The sequence below is a fragment of the Pseudonaja textilis genome, chromosome Z, assembly GCF_049901715.1.
Source record: "Pseudonaja textilis isolate UNSWEBS1 chromosome Z, rPseTex1.2, whole genome shotgun sequence".
NCBI lineage: Eukaryota > Metazoa > Chordata > Lepidosauria > Squamata > Elapidae > Pseudonaja > Pseudonaja textilis.
Genome location: NC_142008.1, coordinates 17,869,480 through 17,881,689, shown reverse-complemented (window position 1 = coordinate 17,881,689; position 12,210 = coordinate 17,869,480). Strand labels below are relative to the sequence as shown.

The 12,210-nt window shown below is 36.1% G+C and overlaps 1 protein-coding gene across 1 annotated transcript in view; it reads left to right on the top strand.

Moving 5' to 3' along the window:
• SVIL (supervillin) overlaps positions 1-12,210 on the top strand; it is a 115,304-nt gene that overhangs the window by 76,750 nt on the left and 26,344 nt on the right. Inside the window, 6 exon segments of the mRNA XM_026710066.2 lie at positions 3,856-3,903; positions 4,373-4,450; positions 8,054-8,201; positions 9,818-9,907; positions 9,988-10,074; positions 11,944-12,121. Coding sequence (XP_026565851.2) covers positions 3,856-3,903; positions 4,373-4,450; positions 8,054-8,201; positions 9,818-9,907; positions 9,988-10,074; positions 11,944-12,121 — 629 coding nt within the window.

Genomic DNA, 12,210 nt, shown 5'->3' with positions numbered 1-12,210 from the left:
TTCTGGAATTTTCTTTTCTCTGGGAAACAGGTATCTCTGTCTCTCTTTGTCTCTCTCTCTGTTCTCTCTCATCTGTTTTCTCTCTCTCTCTCATTTCTCTGTCCCTCTCATCTCTCTTTCTCCCTCTCTCTCTGTCTTTCTCCCTCTCTGTATCTCTCTTTCTCTCTCGCTGTTTCTCCCCTTCTCTCATCTCTCTCTTCCCCTCTCTCATCTCTCTTCCTACCTCTCTCATGTCTTTCTTTCTCTCTTATCTCTCTTTCTCCTCTTTCTCCCTCTCCTTCTTTTCTTTCTCTCTTTCTTTCTCCTTCTCTCTCTCTCTCTCTCTCTCTCTCTCTTTCTCTCTCTCTCTCGTGTGTGTGTGTGTGTGTTCCATCTTGAACCATTTCCAAAACAGGCAAGGATTTTTTACGATGCTCTGCATTGTAATGGACTGCAAGAGGAGGAGGGAACGCTGTCTCCCCATTGTGAGCACACTAAATTTAAGTGTGCTAAGCAAAGCGCTGAAGAGCATAGAGGCAGCATGAGCCGTAGCCAGGCTGAGCCAGTGTCTTGGGGCGGAGAGCAAGTCGTGTCTTCCTGAGTGACCAAAGTGCATGCAGCACCAACATGGGCCGGAAGAAGAAGCAACTAGACAGGCGCTTCGCTCCCGCTCTGGAATATGGAGCGAGTCTCCATCCACCGGTCTCACCCTTACCTTCTCAGGCCGGGCAAGGAATGACTGTGAGGGGAGGGCGAGGGGTCAAGCCAGCCAGTGATGGGATCATCTGACAGGGAGCTGCAGCAGAGAGCATAAATAGCCGCAGGTTGCCGACACTGCCCTAGAGTTTATTTGGTCCTGTGATGACCTTAGGAACTCCTCGGTTATGTGTCTATTCTTTCTGAGAGTGTAAACCCATTTAGAACAAGCACATTCTACTTACAAGATCTCTGTTCTGTCAGAATTCAATCTCAGTTGAGTTACCTTGTCCACTACGTCAGTACATCCAAAACCTAATTCAGAACATCCAACTTCTCCTGATTCATAAGGAAAAGAAGAGATATGAATGCTGTTAGTTTACTGACAACATCTAACCTAAGTAATGCAGATAAGTGGTGGCATGTGACATCTTACACTGTTGCTTGGTGGTAGAGAGTTAGAGTCACCTAATTCTATTTCCTGAGACCATGCCTGCAAACTGGTGGGAATACTATGAAAATTGCTGAATGAGTAAGACCCATATCTCTATTTTTATGTTGGAGGTCATATATCAGGACAACAATGGTTGATTCAATTCCAGAGCTAGCAATGAACCTAATCTGAAAAGAGCAGTGTTTCTTGATATGCTAGACTACATGTATTAAGTTCTAAATATTTGTGAGATTTTTTTTCTGAAAAAAAATCTCTAAAATTATTCCAACTGCAATGTCAATTCATTGCAATTTTACAATCACTGGTCATTAAGCTTTACATTCCAGATGAAAGTTTTTGGGCCAAAATTATTTTGTGGGAATGGGATATAAATTCTTTTTAAAAACTTTTCTGAACTCCAGTTTTACAGTGTAGTGTTTTGGTTTTTTTTATATTTTGGAAATAACAGTACTATTTCAAGAAATAATACAGCTTAAAAAAAATCTTAAATTCCAGGTCAGTACTCTAACAATCGTACTGAGAATTGTTTGACAAATAGTGATAACTTCTTTATCTTATTCAACTCAGGGTTGCTGTTAATCAGTTGTTGGTGCATGCTATTATGTAAAATTGGAGCAGTAAATACTTTTGCTTTGTATGTTTTGCATGTATCATGATACAAAAAATACAACAACCTGAAGCACCACTAAATATAAATATCATTAGAATAAAACTGGAATGGTTTTAAGCAATAAAAGGGTGCCACCGAATGCTTGAAAAAAATTCAGACAGTAAACTTTTAGTTAAGATTTCTACATAAATTATGTAGAAATTAAAGACAGTCCTAAAAAATTTCGGCATGCTAACACTTTGAAAGAATGTAAGAAACATCACACTCTCACTTGTTTTTAGAGTATTTATATGATGGTATGTGAGAATGGTTTTGAGAGACCAAAGAAAGAGCCACAACCAGCAGAATGATCAAATAAGAGGCAGTTGAGTTCATAGAAGAAATGGGGGCATAGTACATATCTCAGAAGAGATCCCCACCCAGGGGTGGATTCTACCAGTTCACACCTATTCACTAGAACTGGTTGTTAACATTCTAAGCAGTTTGGAGAACCAGTTGTTAGAAGAAATTACTGGCCTAATCCTGTAAGGAAGGAAAGAAAGAAACATTCTGGTGTTCCTTACATAAACTGCCTCTCCGTTAACCCTTATTACATTCTTGGCAGGACTAGACTTCCTGTCTCAGGAACTTCTCTGGAGTTTTTTTCCCCTCCTTTGCTGGTACTTTGCTTGTGTGGAGGGACCATTCATAGTTACAATGGCACTGAAAAAAGTGAGTTATGACCATTTTTCACACTTACAACTGTTGCAGTATTCCCCACAGTCATGAGAGGCCAGACGAGGAGATGCGTGCCTCAATGTGAGTGATATTGAGTTGGCCGCGCCCAGCCAATAACATGACCACCAAGCTACACCCACCAACTAAGCCACGCCCACAGAATCGGTTGTTTAAAAATTTGAATCCCACTCCTGCCCCCACCCTAGTTTCTTGGGTTATAAGGGTGAAGGGGAATGATGTATTTTCAGACTTGCAAGATTCTGTTAATGTAACATTACAATAAAGAAGAATTAGTATATATGGGTATGCTTCCTGTCTGGGCTATTTCACAAAAAAATATTATTTCAGAATGAGGAATTTCAAAAGTTGATAGCTGTAAAGTCTAAACACTGACTATTTTAAATACAAATGTTTTAAATTAAAGATTAAGTCGTATGATATACGCTAGTATGGAAATCATTGAGATTTATGGAAATCTCCTTCAGAAATAATAAAATATTTTAAATAAATACCTGCACAGTTTTGATAGAAATATTACATATGCTAATCTCCATGGTATTAAAAGTAGTTGGTAATAGATATATCTGGATTAATATATTAATTAATATATATTAATATATGGATTAATTGTGACCATCTGCTACAATTGTTGACATGCGTGGCATTTTACTGCATTAGAGTAGACCAGAGGTCTCCAAACTTGGCAACTTTAAGACTTGGACTTCAACTCTCAGAATTCTCCAGCCAGCCTTGGAGTAGGCTAATTGTTAATTCATGTGTATAAAGTTGTGATTGGTTTGATATTTTTAAAACATCCAGATATAAATAAAATTTTATTTGAAGAAGTTCTTTATTCACATTCTCTTTATATTTTAATTTTTCCTCCTCCTTCCATAGTTTCATAATCATATAAGACCTCTTCTACTCTCAAAACCTATTAGATTAATTTTTCCAATAATGAAATAGCCACTCCTTATTACATTTACATTTCAAGCACCAGATTGTTCACTGAGCTTCGGGTCATTATGTCAGAAGATTAACCAAACCAAAGGATTTTAATTACACTTTATTCCAGCAAAGGCCTCTTGCAAAAGATTAATCTTTCCAAAACTTAACCAAAAACTAAAAATGATCTTGACAAAATTTAACAGAAGAAGTAATGATTAAAAAATGTTGTGTGAAGTATGAATATCTTTCTAAAAGAAAGAAGTGGTTGGTAATTTCTTTGACAGACTCAGTTGGCAGTCTGTTGAAACTGGTAGCTTTTCTTCTTCTTCTTTTTGTTTTTTGCGCTTCTTAATTAAACGAGGAACCATACTATCCAGGACACAAGGTAGTTCTTTCCAACTTTTCTATTCTCTCATTCTCTGCAATGTTTCCTGTCTGTTTCAACCTGTAGGAAGAAGCAGGAGGTTCAGATGATAAAGCCATATCTAAGCTTCTTTGGGTAAGCCTGACATGAATGCAAGGGCAGCTATTCTGGGCACGCAGGCTTATTGTTTTCTGGTTATAGTCAGCTTCATGTTCAAGCTCTATGTGGTAGAGCTGCATCACAATCATGGGCACTTCTTGGTTTCTAGCAAGAGCCAAATACATTACTAGCCAAAGTATTGCTGGTGTGATTAAAAGTCATTCTTCTTGCTTGCCTTCTTCAAACCTCTCTATCATCGCTAATCCTTCATGTTTAATCCTTTCTATGGCTGCATGTGAGTGGCTATAATATGTGTAACATTCTTGCATGGATTTTCTTGTTTGGTTATTACAGCATATCGGCTTAGGTAGACAAATCCTGAAAGTGTAAGAACTTTCATCAATTATTTGGTGTAAACTCATTTCTACTTCTCTTCTCTAACTGCCTAACATATCTTTTCCATGTCTTCCTAATTCTGTCCTATGCTTCTGCTCCCTCTTCATAGGAACCTGTCTATGCTTCTACTTATTCTCCTGCTATACTTGCTGCCCATAAACTCCATTCCTTCATACCTATTAATCAGGTGAGCAAATCTTGCATACTCCAGGATAGGTCTTGCAATGATTTATTGAGCATTTATTCAACAATGTTTTCTCCACCCCCACACATATATCAATCTGTCTGGAAGTTCTTAGAATTGTATCAATAGTTGGAGAAGGTTACATAGAATAAGTTTCATTTCTTCAATTAATTCTCTTTCTTCAAGGTACTTCAGGTTCTAGCTCACTTCCTAGACATCAGTGATAGAAACATAACAGATTGTTTACATTGTTTTCCAATATACGTTGGTTGTGTATGTGGAGGGATGTCTTTGAATCAGCCATAACACTTTACTTGACTAGATTTTCAGAAGTGGCTATATTATTGCCTTCTTCCTAGGACTGAAAGTGATTGGCCCAATATCATCCAGCTGATGTGCCTCAGTAGGAACTAGAACTCACAGTCTCCCAGTTTCTAGCTTGGTACTTTAATCATTATATCAAACTGGCTCCATATTCGGTAAAGTCAATAGTTAAAAAATACATGAGTTTGCTTTCAGATTAGGAATTCGAAATAAATTTTGAATTGCAATATGATAGAAACCTATATAAAGTACTACACACACACATACACACACACAAATCTTATCTCTTTAATCCTAGGTTAAGGAAGGCAGCAATAGTGGAAGTTATTATTTATTTGCTTAATATATTGCACTGTTTTCGTAGTCAGTGAGGTGCATATTATCAGTTACAAATAATGCACACAAGCTGGTAAAATTTAGGGTGGAAGAAAACAAGAATTCTTAGAACTCATTAATAATCTTACAGTATAATAATGAAACTAATTTACTGAAGGAAAAAAAGAGCCCAGGAGACTTTATCTTTCAAAAGAACCAGTGAAATTACTTTAATTTCCCTTCAGAGGTTTTCCTAATGACATTCTGCACAATAAATATCTTCTGCATCATTGTATTATTATTCTGGATATTTCTTATCTCTTTTTCTCTAAAACAAATTCAAGTCTTCCTATACCTAGGAACATTTAGTATAAGAATCCAGATGCTTGAACCAGGTTTCTGTGTTGGTAACTAGGTTTCTATTTTCATTATCTTTGAAAATTACATTTATCAGTGGGAGGGCACCCGTTGTGATAGAAGGTTCTAGATCACAAACACAAACCATTGCTTGATGTAACTAGATTTAAGTTGCCTTAAGTATGCTAGTTTCTCTTTGTATTGCCTGAATAATTCTGATTGGAGATCTTGAACTTCCTGCTTCAATTCTGAACCTGCTTCTGGGCTGTATTTCTTTCTGATACTTGGGGTTTCTTTTCTCTTAAGGTCAATAGTGCTAGTTTGACACAGCCAACCCCCATGGAGTTTGAGCTTCACCCTTGGAGATGGAAAGTAAAATATTGCCTTTTCGGCCTGTTTCTTTTACTTAGCAAGCAGTGAAATGAAACAGTTTTGAAAAGCAATGATTTCAAATTTAGTTTAGTTTACTTTATTGTCATTGCACCTTGTACAACAAAATTAAATGCCATCTTCAGTGTACATTATAACCATAAAAATAAAACACAAGCATATATCCTTTGCATTCTGTACAATTGAATTGAAAATCCGAAATTGCATTTATATTGCACTATACAGTAGAATTCAAAAGAGCTACTGCCCTGGGATAAAAACTGTTTTTCAGCCTATTTGTCCTTGTTTTTATTATTCTGTTCCATCTGCCAGATGATAATAGTTCAAAAAAAGGGTTCCCAGGATGAGATGGATCTTTGAAAATGTTTTGAACTTTCTTAAGGCAGCGGGAGCTAAGAAGCTCTTCCAGAGGGGAGAGGGCAACCAATGATCTTCTGGGCAATGACATTAACCCTCTGGAATGCTTTCCTATCTGCCACTGTGCAATTGGAAAACCATACAGAGGTGCAGTATATTAAAATGCTCTCTATGGTGCAGCGGTAGAAGGTCACCAGCAGTTTTTCATTCAGTTGTTGTTTCCTGAGAAGTCTCAGGTAGTATAATCTCTGCTGGGCCCTTTTGACCAGGGGTACAATGTGGGCACCCCAGGTCAGGTCCTCTTATAGGGTAACACCCAGAAACTTAAAACTGGCCACTTGCTCCACCTAGACTCCATTGAAAAGCAAGGGCTGGATGTCTGATCTATTCCTTCTATAGTCTGCTATAAACTCCTTGGTCTTAGGACCAAGTTATTGTCTCCAGACCATAAAAGCAACCAGTCCACCTCATCTTGATAGGCAGACTCATCCCCCCTGGAGATGAGTTCCACCACAGTTGTATCATCTGCAAATTCAGTAATAGTATTACTAGCATGAGTGTAAATGCATCTTGACATCATGCACATAGAGTATAGAGTAAGGGACTCAACACGCAACCCTGTGGTGTACCAGTGTTAAGAATAAGGGCTGAAGAGATATGATTACCTAATCTGATCATCTTGAGATCAGCCAGACAGGAAACCCATAATCCAAAGGCAGATTGAATAAGAAAGTCCAAGATCCATAATTTTAGACACTAGTCTGTGTGGAAGTATTGTGTTAAATGCAGAGCTAAAATCTAAAAAACACACCCTCCCATAGCCCCACCCCCACCCGTGGCTGTTTCAACTGTGTCAGAGCAACGTGAAGAGTGATGGCTATAGCATCCTCTGTAAGTCTATTACTTCTGTATGCAAATCAGTGTTTATCACTGTTTCAAATCAGTGTTTATCACTATCATTTCTGGAAGACCAGAAATGATGTGCCGGCAGACCAATTTCTCAAAGCACTTCATGATGATAGGAGTGAGTGCCACTGGTACAATAAGCGAAATATAGGTTCATTCATTTACCAGTGAAAGGTTCATTCATATACCAGTGCCATATACACATAAATTTGGGAAGGAGCAGGGGAAATCTCCAGTTTATATTTTTAAGAAAATATTTCTTGTGACATCACTGCTATAAGAAAGATAATACAATTGTCACAGTATAGGTAAATGCTGCTGAAGGATTGTTTGTTAAAATGGAACTATTTACCACTTAAATGGACTGCTTTTATCTGAGAAAAAACATAATTTGCATGCTCCCAGGCTGTCAACTCTTATTTTTTCTCTATATAGATACACTATACATACCAGTAGTAATCAGCCAAATACTAAACATACATAGATTATTAATATTTAAATTAAATAAATAACCACGTTGTTTATTGTCGCACACTGTGCTTGGGAACGAGGTGTGATTTAACTTTGAGAAAATGAGCAGTTTTGTGGTATCACATAGGACAGAATATGTAGGACATTACAAATTCAATATCTGGCATTTCCAGTTAGATTAAATGGCAGGTGAGGTTAGATTAAATACCCATGACTGAAACCTTGGAGAAGATAATAATATATGATGATCAAGGCTGTGATACAATTTGCAACCGTTTTATAGATGCATTCATTATATCCTGAAGCCCCCCAAACCCCTTTTTGCTCTATTTAATTGTATTATAACAGAAAATAAGTACAAGGTACTTTGAAATCTTTAAAGTTCAAAATTTCAATATAGCCATTTGAGACCCTAATCTAATCATGTAATCCTATAAAAATATATATAAAATATTGATAACCACATTTATTCTTTGAAAAAAACAGAGGAATGTGGATACCTGTGAAAATCAAATGACAATTGAAGAAAGAAAGCAATTAATAAGTGTTCGAGAAGAAGCTTGGAAAGCTAAAGGCAAAGGAGCATCAAATGATTCTACCCAGTTTACAGTGGCTGGCAGAATGGTAAAAAAAGGTCAGCAAATGTATTTAATTTTATTTATTTGTTCAATTTCTATAGCTGCCTTTCTCATCCAAGTGATTCTGGGAAGCTTACAATTCTAAAACAGTTAAAACAACTAAAAACAATGAATCAGTAAATGTATCCTTTGTATCTGGATTTTTAATAACTTAGAAACCTGAAGCAACCAAAAAAAGATTTTGCCATGGATTTATGTTGCTTTCATTTCCAGAAGTTATTTCTTATTTTGATCTGCATATTATTTAAGGAGTCATTTCAGTGGTATTTAAAACTTAATTGGACAGAACACCACCGCGAGCAGAAACAGCATACTATTTCTGAAGTCTGCAATGTTTTCATATCTTGATGTACATAATAGGTTGTAATTGAAATAAGAAACAAAATACACAATAATTGAGTGAGCAAGCTGATCACATCTCATGAAACCACTTAAACTGAATATACTATTTTTAGGATGCCTTTATATTTTCTTCTGGCAGCTTAACTGATGGGATTTTCTACTAGAAATAAAGAAATTTCCTTGGCATCTGTGTGGCTAACGTTTAAGAGCACAGCTGTCTGTGAAAGCCCAATTTAAAAAAATAGAAACACACAGCCAGCATTTTATCTAGTTCACAGCATCCTCTGTTCCTCCAGATGTTGCTTAGTTAGAACATTAATATTCCTTGCTAGCAATCATTTGTATACAAGACTGCCTGGAATTATAGTTTAACAACATCTTGGAGGGCTAGAAACATCTCATTCTTGGTATACCTTGTTACAGCAATGACTATTTGTCCCAGATATATTAAGGTGAAAATTTCACTTGAATAGTCTAACTTTCTATTCTGTCCAATAGCTACATTTGCACAGAAGGAGTTAACAATCTGCAAATGGTAGAATAGAAGTGAACCTCCAGACACAAATGCCCTTGGATTTACATCTGAAGCACTCTAGAGAATTTAGAATGAAATTTTGAAGAAGTCCTTAAAAGTTCTTCAAGGATTCCTCATTGAGAAAAAAGAAAGTTATTCTATCAGACATCAATCACTATTAGATCTTCTAAATTATAATGTGGGTAAATGTTGATAATGCTAGACCATGGAAATGGCAAACTGTAAAATCTAACAAAAACTAGTCATCAATGAGCTACCTGTTCTTCCATTAGCATATTTCAGTGATTTCTTGCAATATGATGTGCTATAAGCACTGCAGAAATATTGGATACAATTGTCAAGACTGTCTTGAAAACATACGCTGTATCCTAAATATATTTCTGGAGATTTGCCACAATTGCTCCAGCACAGTTGCTCATCTTTTTAATTATCATATTAAAGCAAGTAATAGGGTTGCTTGTATCATCAAAAATTCTCTGTTTGACCCTTGAAAAGCTATTAATATTGCTTATTGTCCATGGAACCTGAACATTTTATTTATTTAGCTGATTTAAGCATTTGGTTTTTGCGTTATTTGTGCAGTAATAGAGTCTCTTAATGTCCTTCAAGGAATATATTTATGCCAGGCTTTTTAGATTCCCTGAAAAGTTCCAGGCATGCCTGAAAACTAGATTGTGCAGAAAATTGGAAACATCCATTCTTTGATATGAAATTAAGCATTTTATTATTCCACAGGCTTAGCATCCCCAACTGCCATCAATCCAGCAACATCCTCTTTCTGCAACAGACTAAAATCAACCTCACTTATTTCAAAACCCCTGGAAGGTAAGTCATTAAAACATGTAAGAACAATTTGAATCCTTCTTTTTTAAAAAGTTGGTCATTTTTATTCTTATTTTCTTTAGAAATTGAAGCGAGACCAGATATGCAGTTAGAATCAGACATGAAGTTGGATAAACTAGAAACTTTCTTAGGAAAACTCAACAACAAAGGTCTGTAAAATTTTGAGAAGGCAGCCTGGGTTTTAATTTACTGTTCTGTGTAAATAACTTTACTCATTATTCCAATAATGGTCTGTGGACTATATTAAAAATTGTAAGTAAGGACTCATTAGCAAAAGTTTAGTTTGTTAAGGAGATGAATAGCACCTTGTAGCATGTAACATATACGTTTAGTTTATGCTTGGTTATTGTTCAATGTTCGAAATATTTCATGATCTAAATCAGTGTTTTTCATACTTGGCAACTAAGGCATATTGATTTCTACTCCCAGAATTCTCCAGCAAATATTGAAGCCTACATAGTTTCCAAGTTTGAAAAGCAATGCTTCAAATGGTTTATACATTTTTAGCACAAAATATTGATAGTATAAGTATTCTTCAGATATTTTTTAAAAATGCTAAACAATATGTCATTCTGCTCAACATAACTAAATTAGAAAATTTTATGAAAGACTTTAAAAAGAACCCTGACAAATAATGGTGTTCCAGAGAACACAAAATATATTTCTCATGATAGTTAGGGAACAAACATGGCTGAGACAGATTGTTTTAAAATGTAATGTTAGAATTTTTGTTTGCCATTCACCATGGTTGCCTGCTTAGTTACTTCATACTATATGGGCAGGATGAGTAAGTAAAATAGATTTTTGCTACCATGTGTTGGCCTTCTTCTTTTAGACTTGGCTATTAAAGTTTTGAATAGATAAGAGAGAGGGAGTGCTTCTCACCTTTACTTAAAACAACTGATTTCTGTTAAACTATTATCTTAAGAGTTCAAGCAAGAGAATATACATTTTTGACCATCTTGTTGCTAGCCCTTTCCAACCTGGTGTTTTCAAATGTACCATTTCCATAACCCTTCATCATTTATCATTAAGGCTGTGACTGCTAGCAATTGTCATCATCTCTATATTCACTAGAGAAAGTTCCATTTATTACTGCAACCAAATTTTTTTAAAAATCTTCTAGGTTGCTTATAAACCTTTGTCTAGCATAATTGACAATAAGAAATTCATGCTCCTATAATTAGTATGTCTTTCAGATTAAAATATAAGACTACCTAGCTAAACTGCTAGTTCTCCAGTATTGCCCAAAAGATACTTGTACACAGGACATGAAAGAAATTGCATTGTCCATTCTTTCGAGTTAAAAGTTTCATATCATATAAAAAGCACTGACTGCTGACACATTTTTGTACACTTTCTAAATTTGTCTATTTCTTCTTTACAACTATTTGAGATATTAAAACCATCAGGGTTCTTTGTTGTCAATCAGGGAAGGAATGTGGTATGCTATTATAGTATGTTCAGAGTATTGCAGGATAAATTCAGCACCAGAAACGTAAACATAGATGACTGGGGCTTCATTCAACTTCTTTACAAACATATAAAGTAACTTTTACAATTCCAGTTGTAGATTTCTCCAACATGGAGCAAACTCAAACAGAAGCAGACATCTTACAGGTTCAGAGCAGAACAGCAACTCAGGGTCTCAGAAACAGACATCAGTTTCACTTCAGTTCAGCAGGCAAGCAAGACACAACAGCAGAGGAGAGAAAGCAGTTTCATTTTCAATAGACAGACTCAGAGCTCAACACAGCCTCAGAGTTGCAGAGCTTAATATAGAGCCATGCCTAGGCTACTTCTAGTTTCAGTTTCCAAACAGTCCTCATTGGCTGATTTAGTTGCTATGCCTGTTCATTGGCTGACCTTGTTACCAATGCTCTATTCCAGTTCATGAATATACTTTGACATACTAGTACCAAATCGACAGACCTGCACTAAAATGAATATTTTGTGATAGGAGTTTTAAAATCAAAGACTGTTGTAATATATAGTATTACTCTAAATGTGATCTGTAGTTGCTGGAATGCAGGAGACAGTCTTGACAGTCACAGGAAAGTCTGTGAAAGAAGTCATGAAATTGGATGACGAAGAAACATTTTCCAAATTTTATCGATGCATGAATTTTCCAGCTCCCTCTTTGCCTGTGGAGTTGGATGAAGACTTTGACGCCATATTTAATCCCAATGCACCAAAGTGAGTAGCTTCCCTTTTGTTCCTTTAAAATTTTATGGAAGTGAGGTGAGGACCAAGGATCAGTCATTTCTGAGATGCCATGCTTCAAA